This window comes from Panthera pardus, unplaced genomic scaffold (assembly GCF_024362965.1).
Source record: "Panthera pardus isolate Hobbes unplaced genomic scaffold, ASM2436296v1 HiC_scaffold_17, whole genome shotgun sequence".
Classification (NCBI taxonomy): Eukaryota; Metazoa; Chordata; class Mammalia; order Carnivora; family Felidae; genus Panthera; species Panthera pardus.
This window is the reverse complement of record NW_026526732.1, coordinates 80,161,513-80,180,502: the sequence shown is the minus strand read 5'-3', so window position 1 is coordinate 80,180,502 and position 18,990 is coordinate 80,161,513. Positions and strand designations below refer to the sequence as shown.

Genomic DNA, 18,990 nt, shown 5'->3' with positions numbered 1-18,990 from the left:
TAAAATTTAAAGATAGCCATTAAAATTTAACGTAAGAAACAGGATCTATAAACTTCCAAATCAAGAGGAGTGAAATTAAGCAATTATTATGTCAATAAGGAAGGAAGGAAAAAAACAAATGACAAAAAAAAAAACACCCCACAAAATAAGTCATTAGAAAAAGTCCAAACACATTAGTAATCACAATATACCTAAACAAATTATACTTATCCATTATAATGTCAAGTGACAGGAAAAAAACAGAATAATATATGCTTATGACTACACTTTTACAAATTTTAAAACATGCACCAGTCAATACGAAGGATTTATATATGACATATGTACCATAAAAGTATAAAATCATGGACTAGAAGGATACACAACAAATTCATGATAATGGTTACCTCTAGGGAGGCTGATAATGGAAGGAGACCAAGGGGGGGGGGGGTGGTTCTAAGGAAAACTGAACTTTACCTGCAACATTTTATTTTATTAAAAAGAAACCTGAAGCAAAATGATAACATTAAAATGTGTGAATTTGAGAGGTGGGTAAATGAGTATATTATTTTCTGGATCTTTCTGTATTTAAATTTTTCTCAAATAAAAATATTACCAATAATGAGAGAAAAAAAAGACTAGAGGCAAACTTGTTCCACTAAGTCTAGTTTAACAGGGCCCTCACACAAATTCCATGACTAGGTTTACTCACAGCATTTTCTGCATTTCTTAAATGGCTTATAAACCTGGCTTATATACTGCCTCTTCCTTTTCTGTTCAAGATATATTCCGGGGCTCCTGCGCTCAGTCTGTGAAGTGTCCGACTTCAGCTCAGGTCATGATCTTGTGGTCCGTGAGTTTGAGCCCCACATCAGGCTCTGTGCTGACAGCTCAGAGCCTGGAGTCTGCTTTGGATTCTGTGTCTCCCTCTCTCTCTGCTCCTCCCCTGCTCACACTCTGTGTCTCTCTCTCTCAAAAATAAACAAACATCAAAAAAAAAATTTTTTAAAGACATATCATTCATAATTGTTTCATCTTATATGAAGGCTCTGGAGTGGGGCAAGATGGGAAGCCAAGGGCACTACCACAAGGATGCAGAGCTCTCCTTGGGCTAGCGTAGGAGAGCTGACGGGGAGCACAGATTCCTTCAGCAGCTGACCAACTGTTCCATCCCCATTCTTTCTTTACGCGGACATACCTCAGCCCCGCCCCTGAGGATACAAAAATGCATTGAGGGGACACAACTGCATTTTCTGGAAGACTGAACAGGACCAGCAGTCCTTTTAGGAAACCAAGAAAAGAAACTTGGAATTTTTATCCCACAAACAATCCATAAGGAATCAACAGGCAAAAACTCCCCAACTGCCGAGTTTCTCTTCCAGTAAATAGCAGTTACCACTGGACTGAAAGGCACCGGTGGTGGCAGTGGTCAGAAGCCAAATTTTCTCTCTCCAAACTCAGGAAGATATCAGAGAAGATGGGAAATTCCTTATACCCTTCAACAGTTGCTTGGGAACAGTTCAAACAGCATGAGCCTGTGGACTTCTCACAGCAGAGAGATATGGAGGGTGTGGCAGATGGCTGGACATGGTGAGGCTAGTACCCGGCTTGTGCCATGTTTCTTCTAAGCTACACAAGAGAAGAAAGGGGAGGGCTCGGGAGTCTCAGCAACAAATGCTGGGCCTTATGTCAAAGTTCCAAAAAGTCTTAATGATTGGTAAGTGTCGGCTCTCAGAGATTTTCTTCTAAGACTGAGAGACAAGAGCTATTGCTTTATAAGTGCACTACCTGAGAGCCTACAGTATCTGTGCAATTCAAGCAATCATTTTCCAGCAGCCACAGAACAAATCCAGTCTCAACTCCTGGGTTGTCCATGCCAATGCAGGAAATTAGGGAGCAGACGTAACAGTGCAAATAAACCAGTAATTACTTCTTTTAACCCAGGAAAGGTATTACTTTGAGGTGATTCTTCTCTAACTTGCTGGCCAGTATTTCTTTTTTAAAGTTTATTTTTTGAGAGAGAGAGAGAGAGACAGAGTGCGAGCGGGGGATGGGCAGAGAAAGGGGGACAAAGGATCAGAAGCAGGCTCTGCGTGGACAGCAGAGAGACAGATGTGGGGCTCAAACTCATGAATCCTAGATCATGGTCTGAGCTTAACCTACTGACGGTTAACCTACTGAGCCACCCAGGCACCCTGGCCAGTATTTTTTTTTTTTTAATCTCTTTATCAAAATTTCTTTAAAAATTAATTTTATGTTTTTTGTTATAAACCCAAAGCTACAGGAAAGAAGCAGTCTAATAGTGAGCTGGTTAGCAGAGGAAATTCTGGGACAAAAAATCCAAGTAATCCACCCAGAGAAATGTGCCCATAACTAACTCTTATCACTCTTCAGCTAAAATGAACACAGAACTCAACTTTTTAACACAGTATGAATTCCCCCCCCTCCTCAAATGGGGGCAATGCCCATGAAATTCTGGAGGTTTTTTAAAATAACAGGTAGTTCTCTTAAATTCAAATATTCCTATGACATATGAAACAGATACTAAAATATTGATTCAAAGCCACAGGATCATTATTTAACATTAGCATGATTGTTTTTCATTCATCCCGTAGGCCTATGTTTGGGATCCTCCAATACTTCACTGCTTTGTAAAATAATCTTTAAAAACCCAATACTTACAATTGAGAGATCATTTTAAGAGGATTAATAATCAAACTAATATTACATTTCTCTGCTACCTCCTTCCTTGCTTATGCCTGTTAATTTCATCAACTTATATAAATCCAAATTGCAGTTATTAATGTCATGTCAGGCTAGTATGTCTTCCCCAAATTTTATTTTGTTGTTAGAGATAAAAATAATTGAGTTAAAAACTCTGCTTTAGAAGACTTTGGATGAACTGAAATAAATAGCAACTATCTCTTTTCTGAGGGATACTTTTAGGGAAAATATCTCACATTGTATTCAGGTACAAAAGATAACCAAAAATAAAGAATAAGCCATGTTCTAGGATGTTCAGTGAAATTTTATTAGCATTTATATATATATATATATATATATATATATAAAATTTATATATATATATATATATATATATATATATATAATGCAATAACGGAAGTATATCTTCAATGAAATAGTCTTAAATATTTCACACATCTCCTTGGTCTGAATTGCCTTTTCTACCCGAGTTACGTTTTTCATGTGAGTTGTACTGCATCAATGGGAAAGCACTTGGTTGAAGTCAGAAGCCTGAATTCCAGTGTGGCTCACATCTCACTTCCCTCTGCCCAAGTTTCTTCATGAGTACAAGTGAAAGAGACAAGGGACCAAGAGGAATAATAATAATAATAAACAATGTATACTGCACTTATGTGCAAGGCAATGATCTAAATGTTTTAAATCTCACCACAATCCTGTGAAGTTGGTAAACTAGCATCATGTCCATTTTATAAATGAGGAATTGAGACCAGAGAGGTTAAGTAACTTGCTCCAGATTACCCAGCTGGTAAACTTGCCTGTAAGTGAAGACCTGGGATTTAAACCGAAGTAGGCTGGTTCGGAGTTCATTCTCTCTCTCTCTCTCTCTCTCTCTCTCTCTCTCTCTCTCTCTCTTTTTAAGTAGGCTCTATGCCCAGCATGGAGCCCAATGTGGGCCTTGAACTCATGATCCTGAGATGGAGACCTGAGCTGAGATCAAGAATCGGACGCTTAACTGATGAACAACCCAGGTGTCCTCAGAGTTCATTCCCTTAACTACTACAACACTCAGACTGATTTGTTAGTTTTCTGAATTTAAAAATTAGGTGCAGATCTAGGATGCTAGAAGAGCAAAGGGTTTCCAGATTGGGAAATATCTTAATCTATAGATGTAGCCAACAAACACATAATATGTAGTGGAGTGTTTCCTATTCCCCCCTCACTGGTGAGCCTCTTGGAATAACAATAAACAATGTCCCATTTAAAAATACCGTATGTTGAGATGCACATAAATGTACTATTCTGGGTTTCTAAATGGTTACATACACAGATAAAAGTATTTTTATCTATTAAAACAATCAATTTTTGTAGAACTTTACATTTTTCTTTTTTCTTTTAATGTCTTTATTTCTTTTTGAGACAGAGAGAGACAGAGCATTAGCAAGGGAGGGGCAGAGAGAGAGGGAGACACAGAATCTGAAGCAGGCTCCAGGCTCTGAGCTGTCTGCACAGAGCCTGATGTGGGGCTCAACCTCATGGACTGTGAGATCATGACCTAAGCTGAAGTCGGTGGCTCAATCGAATGAGCCACCCAGGTGCCCTGCACTTTACATTTTTCAATGTACTTTTACATTGTTGTTGTATTTGGTCCTCTCAATAGCATGGGAATACAGAGGTGTGACCTTAATATTCCCATTTTACAGATGAAAAGTAGAAGTTCAAAGAGTCAAGTGACTTTCCCCTTCTAAAGAGGGGTGGAGTCCACACTACACCCAAGTCTTCCAACTTTTATACCAGGGATCTTTCCAGATGGTTACTTTATTTTCCTATTTGTGCTGGTATGAATTAATTTCTAGCAAATGGTAAGCACAGTTATGATGTCCTTGTATTTTTGCAAAATTAATCAGCTAGCTCTGATGTGACTGACCTGTGGCCACAAAAAAGGGGGATAATAAAATTAAAAATTATAACTAAAAGGTAAAGGAAAGCCATGAGACGTAGAAAGAATAGAATGTATTATATGGAAGGTAGAACTTCAGAAGGAGCCTTCAAAGCTTCACAGTTTGACCACCTCAAATCTTTGGTATGTTTATTGCCCACATACACCATGCTTAATACTCATGATTTCCTACAAAATAGAATTCTGCCCAGTATTGTAAAAAAAAAAACAAAAACACAGCTTATATCCACAAAGAAAAAAAGAGAGAGAAAGAGAAAAAAAGAAAAATAAATATGGAACCCAGGGTAGACTTTGTATTTATCTTTGCATGGGGTCACATAATCAAATTATAATTTTAAACTAATATCACTTTATAGTATACCTTTTAAAAACAAATTTTGTGGGGAGCCTGGGTGGCTTGGTTGGTTGAGCCTCTAACTTCAGCTCAGGTCATGATCTCATAGTTAGTGAGCATGGAGCCTGCTTGGGATTCTCTCTCTCTCTCTCTCTCTCTCTCTCTCTCTCTCTCTATCTTCCTTTCCCTCTTCCCCTTCCCTGCTTGCACTCTGTCTCTCTCTCTCTCAAAAATAAACAAACATTAAATTAAAAAAATAAATGTTGTGATTAAACATTAAATAATTGGTAAACCAGAACTCTGAAATAAAAATCCATTCAGTCCTAGGTTCAATAGATTTTCCAAATTATAAAGCTTTTATTCTATTCGAAGAGTTCCCAAAACAAAAGCACTGGCTCATTTTTTAAACGCAATGCTTAAGTAATGGTAATGTAATATTTACGTTGCAACCTCTCAATATATTGTATAATATGCAAGTGTACTTATGTGTTTCTGATCACAGGGGACTATCTCTATTAGCCTATATAGAACAAATTAATGAAGACAATATATCTTGGAAATAGTAAATCCAGCAGTTTGTTGTAATTTGAAGAAACACTGAGTCTTAGACTTTCAACACTCAAAGATATTAATACTGGGGTGAGGAAATTGTGCATGTATACATATATATCTTGTATATGGCTCTACAGTCTATTAGTTACTGGCATACCAGAAGCCTTCACGATAATGTATGTGCCTCTCTCAGAAGCAGAGGCCTGACCCTGAGGCCAACCTTAGGGCATGATCATAAATAATAAATACTTCTTGGGTAACTTGTACTGGCACCTAGAAAAAATGGCCATCAGCCTATGTCTATTAATAAAGACAACATTTTAATCAAAGGAACATTTACGTATTTATATAACTCTTGATTTTTCCTTGTTTCATTCATTGGGCATCTTCATTTAAGTAAAACTACATGAGGTTCCTAGATATAAACATTTATGGGACGTATTGTGGTGTAATGGTTAAGAGCAAAATTCTTGGGTAAAGAGGGTTGGGTTAGAATTCCTGGATCTATTACCTCCTAGCTGTGTGACCTAGGGGGAATTCCTTATTCTTACTAAATCCCAATATTCTCTTCTGTGTATGAGAAAGGCCGTAGGGCTCGGCGGTTAAAAGCACAGGCTTTGGAGCCAGACTACCAGGACTGCAATCCCAGCTGGGCCATTTCTTATCAAGGGGGCCTTCTGCGAGACCACAGTCTGAAGAGTACATACCTTACTGGGTGGTTGGGAGGGTTAGGTTCATTAATGCAGAGTGCTCAGAACAGTGCCTGAATTCCAGAAAGCCATCTAAATGTTAGTTATCGTGGCTGTCGTTACCATATCTGTGAGATGAGAATAGCCTCACATAACAGTTGTGAGAATAACATGAAATAATATGAAATTACACCATAATACTTCCCATATATGTTTGTTTCTAGTAGCTTCACATACTTGGGTTTAAACTAATGAATGTAAAGCATATAAAAGCTAAGGTCTGGTACATCCAGGCATTTAATAAATGGTAGCTACTTAAATTTTAATAGTAATAAATGTATTTATATGTTGTTACTGCTGTGTTTCCCTTGAAATATTAAATTTGCAACTCATTTTGAAATTTAAAACTGTTTTTTCTATTTCCCGACTTCTGAATAGTGTATCATTTACTTTAAGTGTGATCAAATATGCATTTGCCTTAGGCATCTCTAAATGGCCATTTCTGAATGTGTCCACAAGATATAATAACACTGGACTCAATAAATACCATGACCAGGAACCAATACTTGATTTGACTGAACTCTTCTAAGAAGACAGTGAAATGTACAAAAAATAAGCAGCCAGTGAAAAAGGAATTCAACATTTTGATTTGGTTTGTTATCTTCAACACTGATTTTTAAATTACTCAGGAGACTAACATCATATTTCAACATACTAGGTACTGTGAAAGCAGACAGCTTAAATGGTGTTTATTTCAGTCACCATTTCCAAATTGTACCCTGCAGGAAAGTGGAATATATTTAACTTGGGTATAAACAAAAGCAGTGTTTTAGGTGGAAAGTATAGGAAAAGAGGATCACTTGATAACTGATTTGCCAAGGGAATTTTAATGTTATATGGAGATATTTTTAAACATATTTTTTCTTTGAGAAAACACAACCCTGTAAAAATGCACCAGATTAAAGCTTATGTTCCTTCAAAAACACTACATTTGTTATTCAGTTGTTGAACATCTATTTCTGTAACTGCAGTTAATTAAACTGTGCAATCTACCTGTTCCCTATCCACGCTGTGTGCCATTTTATCCTCCTACCAAATGGAAGCATGGTGCTTATTTATTATTATTTCACTGTAGTTCTCTGAATAATTGAAAATATCATTATCACAATAACGAACACCCCATGTGTTTTACACATGGCAAGTGCTATGCGAAGTACTCTGCATTCACAATCTCATTTAATTTCTCCAACAACCCAATGAGGTAAAGCATATTTGTATCCCAGTTTGATAGACAAGAAAACTGAGTCTTAGAGAATTAGGAACTTAGAAGTTTAGGGGGAAGTGAAGTAATGTGCCCTAAATCATACAGCCAGTAAACGGTACATGTCAGAACCCTACTGGACTACCTCCTCAACAAACATATGAAATAATTAAACTTACTACTTTCTTCCCTTGGAAATGATTCACTCATGCACTTGTTCAACAAATAGTTATACTACTTGTGCTAGGTGCATGGGATATGAGAAACATCAGAGCCATCAAATATTTCACAGTCAAGTCAAATTAGGAAGATTACAAAGTTAAATCTAAATTAGGTAATCAAACCATGTGTCCCAATTTAGAAACATGGTGCTTGTCAGACAACTACCTTTAAAATAGAAGAGAGTAAAAAAATAAAAATAAAAATACAAGACAGTAGTTAAAAGAAAGGCACTAATGAGGGAGGGTAGTTACTGCATACAATCTAATCTCAACTGTTAACAGGCCTTGAATTTAACTTCCTCATATTTCAAAGAAAGCAAGACTTCACAGAAAAACCAATGACAGATCACCTTTAATAACAAACTAGCACTGATCCTCTTGTGATTAAAAAAAAAAAAAAAAAACCTATCACCTTCAACCCTTTTAACCAAACAATTTCTTGTCAGTATTTTTTCTCTGGACATGTGGTCTGGCCAAACCTTTCAATGCTTTTATCTTTTCTTGTGGCTCATTATCATTTCTTGCCATAAATTATAAATATTTACATATGTATACTACCTACCCTATCAGACTAAAGGATCCTTAAAAATAGGGGCATTTACTCATTCACTTCAAAAAGGGTTGGAAAAAAATCCAATTCACTTATTCTCCCAACATGATGATACTTTGCATAAAGATGATACTCAATAAATGTTTATTTAACATGGAATGAGTGAATGAATGAATAAAATGTACAACTCTGCCATTTTGGAGCCTTTACTCAAACATAGGTACCATCTCAATATTAACTCAATTAAACTCAGTAAGCATCTGGGTGGCACACTACCTGTAGTTAGACCCTTTCATATTCATACTGGAGACCTCAGTATGTTAAAAAGGCTATTCACCCCAAATTGATTTACAGATTCAATTCAATCCCTATTAAAGTCAAGGGAGGTATTTTTGTAGAAGTTTATAAGCTGATTCTAAAATTTATATGGAAATGCAAAGAATACAATAGACACAACAATTCTGAAAAAGAAGAAGAAAGCTGGAGGACTGACACTACCAGATTTCAAATCTTACTCTAAAACCATAGTAAGCAAGATAATGCAGTACTGATCTAAGGACAGGCATATAGACAATGGAATATCACTGACAGCCTAGAAAGAAACCTTTACATTTAAGATGAACCGATTTTCCACCAGAGTACCTAAGCAATTTAGTGGCAAACGAACAGTCTTTTCAACAACTGGTGCTGGGAAAACTGGCTATCAACATGCCAAAAAATAAAAAAAGAGAGAGAGAAAGAGAGTTTAAACCCTTATCTCACACTAGGTACAATATTAACTCAAAGTGGATCATAGAACCAAATATAAGAGCTAAAACTATAAAGCTTTATGAGAAAATAATTGTGACTCTGGATTAGGCAAAGATTTATTAAACATGACACTAAATGGATTTATCAAAATTAAAAAAACATCTGTTTTTCCAAATTTTAAAAAGCCACAGATTGGAAGAAAATATCTACAAATCACATAGCTGATAAAGGTCCTGTGTTAGAACATTTAAAGAACCCCAACAACTCAATAAGAAACAACCCAATTAAAAACCGGGCAAAAATATCTGAATAGACATTTCACCTAAGACATACATTATGCTAGTAAGCACACAAAAAGATGCTCATCGTCATTAGTTATTATGGAGATACAAATTAAATTTATTAGAATGGCTATAAGCATAAAAAGTGACAATATCAGGAGCGCCTGGGTGGCTCAGTCGGTTGAGTGTCTGGCTTTGGCTCAGGTCAGGATCTCACGGTTCAGGAGTTTGCCTGCATCAGGCTCACTGCTGTCAGCATGAAGCCTGCTTTGGATCCTCTGTCCCCCCTCTCTCTGACCCTCCCCCACTTTTACTCTCTCAAAAATAAATGCAAACCTTACAAAGAAAAAAACTAAAACTGACAATATCAGTGATGTTGAAACACTGGAACCCTCATCCATTGATGGTATGTATAATCACTTTGGAAGACAGTTTGGAAGTTACCTAAACGTTAAAAATAGACTTTCAAACCACCCACCAGTTCTACAGTTAGGAAAGTTCCCAGGACAGATGAAAATGTGCCCATGAAAGACTTATATATAAATATTCACAGCAGCGTTATTCATAATAACTAAAACCTGGAACAATCCAAATGTCCATCCATTTGTGAAAGGATGAACAATGGATGATCACTGGGCAACAGAAAAGAACGAAATACTGATTCATGCTAGAACACATATGGACCTCGGAAACATTATGCTGAAAGAAACCAGACACAAAAGACTACATATTGTTTGATTCCTTTTATGTAAAATTTCCAGAAAAGGCAAATCTCAGTAGATTCGTGGTTGCCTAGGACTGGGGTGGGAGCAGGGACTGGCTGTAAAAAACTTGAGAAACCTTTCTCCAGTGATGGAAATGGCTCAAAACTGGATTACGGTAATGTCATAAACTCTATAAATGTATGTAAAATTACTGATTTGCATAGATGAATGGACATTATGGGAAGTAGATCATACCTCCAATAAAGCTTTTTTTTTTTTTTTTTTTAGTGTTTATTTATTTTTGAGAGAGACAGAGACAGAATGCGAGTGGGTTAGGGGCAGAGAGAGAGAGACACACACAGAATCTGAAGCTGGCTCCAGGCTCTGAGCAGTCAGCACAGACCCCGATGCGGGGCTTGAACTCACGAGCTGTGAGATCATGACCTGAGCTGAAGTCAGACACTCAACCAACTGAGCCACCTAGGCGCCCCAAGCTTTTTTTTTTTTTAAAGTAAATTATATTCCCATCCATATAGCCTGACTGCTGCTAGAGTGTCAGTACAATTCAGCACTTAGCAGTGATACTTCCAATCTTTTTTACCAGACTGGTTTTTTAAAAAATCACATCTCCTTATTCTTAATAATATACATTTCTTTGATTTCTAGCAAATCTAAACATTTCATCTATTTGGGTCTGCTAGTTTCTAAATATACATCTTTTCCATAAGGACATGTGAGACTCTTTTATATTTTTAAACTAGCAAACTTTTTTCGGTGATCTGTGGTACAAACATTTTTTCCCAGTTTTTCGTAAGTTTTTAGATTTTATTAACAATAGGTTTTTCTTTTTGTCATACAGAAATATTCATTTTCATGTAGTCACATTCATCTGTATTTTCACTTCCAGAGTCTGTCTCTGGTGTTTTGACATGTGATATTCTTTTGAAACAGTAATCAGAAACCTTGAATATTGTTAGTTAATCATCCTCCGTGCCAAGCCCAGCACTATCGGGCCTTTCTACTTTAAGAGAAGAAAACCCTAATTTCAAATTTCAAAGCTGGAGGCAGACTGCCTTTTCTTCCTTAAGCCTTTAAGTGTATAAAGAAACACGAATGTTTATACCCCGAATTCATGGACAAGTGCCTCATTAGAGAACTTCTGATGTGATACACTAGATATTTCCAATAGTTCTAGTGATGAGATAGTGGAAAAATAAAAAGAAGGATGTGAAAATGTGTTTGCTGTTGCTAATCATGCCAGGCTATGACTCTAGGCCTCACTGGCTGATGCCTCTTTGTAGGACATCATATCATCATATAACAACGTGACCAGTGTAGGCATTCATGGATGTCTGACCAGAACACTCTAGAACTCAGTCACTCATTATCTCACAACCACTGCATTCATGCATATTATCATTTTCCTTGCTATGTCACTCACTATTAATAGGTGGTGAATGACCCATCACCCATTAGGTAATAAATACAGGAAACTGAATTTCATTCTTATTTTACAAACTCAGAAGGAGATTTAATGCTAACGAAAGAATTCCTTATTGTTGAGTGCTTCAAAAAATTCTACAGCAGTTATAAAAAAATACCACCTATTTGGTTTAACATAGCTATAACTATCACACAAAGAGATAAAACAAAGATATGATTAAGAAATAAAAGAACATTTTATATTAATGTGGATATTATGGCTTTTAAGTTGTATAGCTGGTTAAGAAATAATCAGAAGAGGCATTGAAATGCCTGATAACAGAAAATGACTGTTTTTCTCTGTATATATTTGAGTCCCACCCACCCTTGCAGGACCAGCCCAAATTCAACCTTTTTTCCCTATCAATTCTACAGCATTTAGAATCTATACCTATACTATATATTCTGGCACATATATACAGTCTTAACATTATTCATGTGTTTAGTGCCTGTCACTCTTATCATCTTCAATGAATTAAATATAAGTTCCATGAGAGCAAACTATGTATCCCTACGACATTAAAGCAGTGGTAGGATTCCAGATCCTACACTACAGAACAGCCTAAACAGGTGTTCATTAAATAACTTTTCTTGATTTCTGGGAAAAGTTGAAAAAAAAGGGCCAAGATGGAGAAAAAAAAAGGTATTGTGGGGCACTTTCCTCAAATGTATTATAATGTAGAACAGGCAGTCCCTTTAGTCAAGAAAAATAATGTGGAGTAGTATGTAAATGCTTTAGCAGTTGCCCCAGCTTTACATACCTCAAAAAGCTAGGCACAGACTGTTTTCAGTTCTTCTCTTTGCATCCAGGCAGGCTTTACCTAAAGATAGTGCTTTCCAATGTAAGCTCCAACAAACTCCAGGATTCTATGAGGCAGCTCTAAGGTCTGACTGATAGATGGGATGGCCACGTTAGCTATGTTTAATTTGTGGCTGCTTCTTTTCAGGTATCAACTTTGGGCTCCAGGTATAAATGAAGAGCCTTCTTACTAATCAAGGACAGTTTTTCCATCTCTGAAGAATACTCTGATGTCCTGAGGGATGACATTCAGGTACTTGTACACAGGTTTGCATCTAGTCCCAGGATGGCTGGCTAGCTTCTTCATAGGGGTGCTCCCTGCCTTCCAGGGAAATAAAACAATAACCAAAAGACAGTTCCTCTACTGTAATTCTTTTCTTCCCTACTGTTTCCTTTAGAAAGGTGGACAGCAAGGGAAGGTAAGAATGATTTCACCAATTCTGGCCCTTTAGCAACAAGGACTCCAGCACATCAGGGTCCATTATAATAATGGGTTTTGTGCATATCTAAGTTACCGTTCATTTAAATTTGTTAATAATTCTCAGGAAAGGGGAAGGCACCATTCACTCTCTAAGGATATGACTCTACTAGAATTCCCAACCCTGTCACTGAACCTCAGATAAAATGCTGAAAATAGTGGCATCATTTTAAATATCTAAGTTCTAGTAAAACAGGGCTAGAAAAACAATACTTTCATAAACATTAACTTTAAATAATGAATCTCAAATATCAGTAAATGCCATCCATTTTCTAGGGCTGAGAATCTCTGCATTTCCTAAATTCCTCTTCACCTACCGCCACTAAATGAAAAGAATGAGTGAATAATGTTTGAAAGTAAGGACTCTGAACCTACAGTATCTAATTAAACCTTGGTTACTAGCAATTGGTTGGTGCAATGTTGGGTAACTCATGTCTCTAAGCCCTAGTTCAATGGGGTGTACTGAGGAGTAAATGAAATCATGCAAGCCAAATTCTTCCCACAATATGAAGCACATAGTATGTGCACGATAAACTCTAAGGAAAAAAACCACTTTCGTTATATTTGTTAAAAAGTGGAGGCAAGTTTCCACCAAATTCTTAGTAATGGTAGGTAAGAAAGCAAAACCTTCTGTATTTTTAAAACTTCAATATTTTAAAGTAACGCATTCATTTACACCAATTAGTCCACAGTTTTTAATTGATAATGCAGGATATTATTTGTAATTTTGCCTCAAATTTAATACACTCACTGGCTCACACTGCTGGCAGGCGGTGGGAGGGTGCAAAGCATTTTCTCAGAACAGCCGCCACACACCGATTTTCTCAGGGTGGAGGCAAGCCTTCCCTTCCCTCCCCGGGACAATGACGGGGTCTGAGCCCGGCACCTACGGAAACGTGCGTCGCGGTGTGCGATACTTGGTGTCCGCGACCCGCGCGGAAGGGGACGTAATAGTCCAAAAGAAACCGAAGCCGAGACGAAAATGATCCCAGTTCCCGGTGAGCACCGAGGGACTTGGGAGCTCGCGCACCCCGCCTTGCCCGACTGAGTGTGGGCTTGGGTCGCCAGAGTGGACCCGGTGGCCCCTGCCCTTGGCAGCCAGAGTGGGCGCCACTGGCGCCGTCCCGTCCGGTGCGTGGCTAACTCCGCCGCTCCCGCCGCGAACTGCGGGCAGGTCCCGGCAGCCCGGCCCCGCCTGCGCCGTCCCCAGCCCTGATTGACACTGGAGTTGGTACATACGGGTCTGCAGCGGAGGCGAGCAGGGGGGTGAGTGCTATTTTAAACATGGCTTTCCCTCTCTCTTGGCCTCAGAGCCAACGCGGCGCGCCCAGCCGTGGGCTAGGCCCACCTGGGAATAACCCCAACATCTGCCCGACTTATTTATTTTTTTCGATCTCTCTATGCATGGACTTGTTTTCCCCCAATCACTGCTTTTCCACAACCCGGCAGTTTCAAAGAGGAAACTCCCCTCCTGGAAAGGGGAATGGAAAGCGCTTTTGCTTCTTCTTGTTAGAAGGTGGAAACCATTCCAGTTACCAGGAGTTCAAAAAAGAAGGGAAGCGGCGTCGCTGGAGAGAAAGTAACATTCAGAAATCCTTGGGGACCGAGGGAGGGAGGGAGGGAAGGAGGAATGTCTGCAACAGGCATCTGAAAACAAGCGTGGAGAAGCAAAAAGATTCGCAAACCCGGAGTTACTACCAAGTGCATTCCGCGCAATCCATTGCAATGACAAGATCTGCTGTAAGCACAATTTGAAGGCCTTTGAAATCTTTTTGGTGAGACTTACCTTTCTCTTCGGCATAATGACTACGTTCGTGCAGCTAAAAAGTAAAGCAACGGGGTGGAACTGCAGACACCGCCGCTGGATGCTGCCGCTGCCCCTGCAGCTGCTCACGCGCAGGGCACGGCGTACCCGGCCTCTCCGACCTGCACCTCCGCGGCTCCCTCCAGGGGCCCTCTACTCGCTCGTCTCCTCGCTCACCCAATGAGGAGCCCCAGCAGCCGGCCGCGAGGCCCCATTGGCTGCGGCAACATTCTAAATTCCACGAGGGCACGCCCACCTCCGCGCACACGGTAAGCGCTGTTGTAGTTTCCACTTCATCGAAAAAATCTGCCTGGTGACTGGGCATGCCCAGTTCAACTAGTAACCTCCAAGCTACAGGGTCCTGGAGTTTCATTGTTTTCCTGCTCCCTTTTTGGATTGTGTCACTAGGAACAGCGTGGGCCTTTAGAGACAGGAAAAAGAGTAAGGATGGACACATTAACTTTATAGTGTAAGTATATGCACAGCAGGCACTTTATAGGTTTCCTACCCATAAAGGCTTGTAATGAATGTTACGTGATGGAGACCTGTAAGAGAGGGAAGATACCCTGTTCTGGAAGAGTGTGGCAATTTCTAAGGGTCTCAGCTTCCCGTTCTAGATATCTAGTGACAATAATCTCTAAAATTACTTAGTTTTAATATCTTAAAATCTGTGATTACAAATCACTAATTCAGTCAACTTCAAAAAAAATTTGTTTAATGTTTACTTATATTTGAGAGAGAGAGACAGAAAGACAGAGCGTGAGCTGGGGAGGGGCAGAGACAGAATCTGAAGTAGGCTTCAGGCTCTGAGCTATCAACACAGAGCCCTACTGGGGACTTGAACTCATGAACTGAACTCATGAATGGTGAGATCATGACCTGAGCAGAAGTCTGAGTCTTCACCAACTGAGCCACCCAGGCACACCTTAAAAAAAAATTTTTTTTAAATGTTCATTTTAATTCAGCCAACTTCAAACTAGGCTCAAAGATGAATAGGATATATTTGTTATGGAAATCAGAAAAAGAATGAACAAGGTCAGAACAGATTATTTTACATTTGAAACATTTAAATAAGCATATTTAAAATATACATATTTTAATGTTTCTCAAAGTTCTGCAAGGCATTAAACAGGCTTTGCAGAAACACTTCCGAATTTATTTTATGTGATCAGTTTTACCCTGATACCAAAACTGGTATAAGACCTCAGAAGAAAAGAGAGCTAGAGACTGATTTCCTTTATAAACATAGACACAAAAATCTTGAACTAAATTTTAGTAAATCAAACCCAACAGCATTTAAAATGATAAGACATCATGACCAGTGAGGTTTATCCTAGGAATTCAAAGTTGGTTCAACATCTGAAAACCAATCAGTGTAATTCACCATAATAATTGAATAAAGGAAAAAAACCAATATGATCATTTCAGCAGATACAGGAAAAGCACCAGTGAATGGGTGAGCAAATTATGGTAACCATACACAATAGAATATTACTCAGCAATTAAAAGGAATAAAATATTCCTTCATGAATGAATGCCAGAAACAAAATGCCACATGAAAGAAGTCAAATACAAAAGACCATATTGAATAATTTCATTCTTTTGAAGTTACAGAAAAGGTAAAATTAGGCAAGCTTAGTTTCATAATCATATTGAAAGGCAAAAGTTCACCTCATAGGAAAATGTATTGAAGTCTTACACCACAAACATGGCCAAATTCACTTTGGTCATGCAGATGATGAAAATATGCATTAAACAATGTCATTAAATAATTTTGATGCTTGGATTTTTTCTTTATTAATTTTCAGAATAACAAATTAGCATCCTAGCAAACTCTAGAAGTGGTCAATGACTTTCTTTTTGTAATATCTTTAGGAACTCATGGATTTTTATGTATTTGGTACACTTCAATCTATTGCTATTATTACTATTTTTTATACTCATATTGCCCAAATTGGTCATTTTGACATGATCCTAGTTGTCTTTGATAGATTTTTCACTTTCAGGCATTCAGTGGATCACAATATACTAAAAATAATCTGAATAAAACCAGTTCATTGCTTGAGAATTGGATAAACTTTGAGGTTAATAATTTTACCATAAAAATAATATTTATAATGGAGCTGTCTTGGAAGAGAGTTAATTTGCAAAATGTTTGGTGGTTAAGAAAAAAGCCAGTGAAGACACTTTTAATGAGATATGTGTGGAAGGATGCTCGGTAGCACTTGTAATCTGGGTTGAAAATTTTTTTCTTTACGGAGATGGAAAGGCTTCACAACAAAAGTAGTCTAGAGTGAATTTTTCCCTCTGTGATGGTAAGTGCAAAGTTGGCTTCTTTAGTTTATATTTTTCAAGGCTAAACTATCAACAACAACAAACAAAACTGTGAATGTTTTTACTGCACATAATAAAATAACTGCGATGAAAACGAAACTAGCTAGTTGGATAAAGAAAGTTGATTGTGGGAACCTTGGGTCATTTGAGCCTCTTAGTGCATTTATAAGTGACAAAAATAACAGGTTAGTTTTGAAATGAATAACAGCATGAATTCTCTTTCCTTTGAAGTGGATTACACCTGCTTGAGCAGAACACTGGGGAATAGAGGGTTCTCCCTGTATCTTCAATATCTTCCAACATCTGAGAAAATAAGCACAGACCTCTGGAGGAAAGAAGAGTAGGCAAAGAGAATGATTTAGTGGGTAGCTAGAATTCCAGGTTAGGAGATAAGACACTTGAGCAGAAAGGAGCATGCCACGTGAGGAGGCAAGGTCAACATGGTAAGAAGTAAAGACTCATTTGTTTGGCAGTATATTCTGCTGAGTGTTTCTCTTGCTTTGAAACATCAACCTCTAAGCCAGTAAAGTCTTCTCTATAAGATGAGACTATTTTAGTGAAGACAGATGATGGATAAATGCAGGGAGTTACTGCCTGAGGAAGAAAGAAGGAAAAATTAGTGAACAAACTTCTTTTCCAATTCCAGTTCCTCTCTACTTCTTTCCTACTTGAAACAGTTGGAATCCTAAACCTGCCTCAGCATTTTTCAAACAGCAGGACAAAGTCATTGATGGTATCATGAGTATCATTAAGAAAGAGAAAGGAGAAGGGAAAAGAAAAGAAAGGGCAGAGCATGGAAAATATCAGAGTGTTTCACATGGTAAAGTTAAGTAGTGTTTTATAAAATGTTTCCATTTTTCACACATTCCCACATAAACATACCACACATGTACACATATAGTTGTGCGCATGTGCGTGTTTGTGTGTGTGTGTGTAAGTGTGTGTGTTCTAGGTTGTAACTTGAAATGTATTTTAAGATGGGTGTTGGTGAAAAAACTTTAAAGCTACTTCACAGCCCTAATGAATCTTGTGGATCTTTGGGGTTCCAGGAATTTCTTCCTCTGGAAGAAGGGTGTTTAATCTTCAAATCTTGAAAGGAAAATTTGAAGGGAAAGGACCACCTCCCTCTTGATCTGTCACTTCTTCCCTCTTTCAGGCAGGCACAGGCAGGGTTTTGCTGTAATTAATGGCGAATTTCTGGAGAATTAATATCTAGAATCTGTAGACTGTTGCTTCTGATAACTCTAATTCTGGAATAAATTATTCGGTAATCGGCCAAAGAATTCCCGAAGTGAATGAATTCAGGAGTATAACAAAACAACATCAAAAACAATTGACAAGAGGTAGCAAAGGAATACTCTATTTTGTTTGTATTTTTATCAGTTAAATCTCTAGTTTGATTGGATGCTAACTTTTAAAGACACCATGTTTAATTTTACAAAGTAACCAGGATACTCTAAGAGCCATGAATCCCAAATCATAGGAGCTGCCTGATGATAATGCAGGTACCCAGGCCCTAACCCGAGCTTACTGAATCAGAATTTTTCATGCCTGGACCTGGGAATATGCACTTCAAACAAGTTTCTCCTATGATTTTTTATACTAGAATTTGAGAAGTTTAGACTCGACCTTAGGTCTCAACAAATTTTTGTTGACCGCTGGTACTTAGATTCAAATGATATAAAAGGCTGCTGCCTCCTTAACACACTTCCAGAGAAGGAGCATAATTCTGTGGGTGAAATTTCCCTACCATGGGCCTCCCCTGTGCTTTCTCCTCAGTTCCAGCTTAGCCTGGCACTACATGCTTAGTCCACATTCTTCTCCCTCCTCTTCTCGTCTTGCAAGGAGCCTGAAGGATCATTGAAAACTGTAGGCCCTGAGGTCCCTAGAATAGCGCCTCTTCCTATCTTCCCAGGCAGCACTCTAGGCAGCTCCCTGAGCCTCTGATAAGATTAAATTCCCTGACCCCACATCCTCAAAGGGAACCTAACTTGCCCAAAGCTCCACAAACCACACCCTTTCAATGTTGTATTATTTCAGTGGTTGTACAAGCATACCTTGTAATTGCATTAACAGCAAGGGAACCAGGGCATTCTGTGATCTTCCAAC

General features: G+C 38.3%; 1 protein-coding gene across 5 annotated transcripts in view; it reads right to left on the bottom strand.

Moving 5' to 3' along the window:
* The window catches only part of HMGN3 (high mobility group nucleosomal binding domain 3), a 31,930-nt gene extending 17,243 nt beyond the window's left edge, over positions 1-14,687 (bottom strand). The window contains exon 1 of one of the 5 annotated variants that reach the window (XR_008422973.1): positions 14,530-14,681. Coding sequence is in view for 4 of the 5 variants with exons in the window: in XM_019442708.2 (XP_019298253.1) it covers positions 14,530-14,544 (15 nt within the window). In the remaining variant the exon portion in view is untranslated. Of the gene's footprint in view, positions 1-14,529 lie in introns of all 5 variants that reach the window. The other 4 variants (XM_019442708.2, XM_019442709.2, XM_019442710.2 and 1 more) reach the window with 4 other exon arrangements.
* Between the last annotated feature and the right edge of the window lie 4,303 nt (positions 14,688-18,990).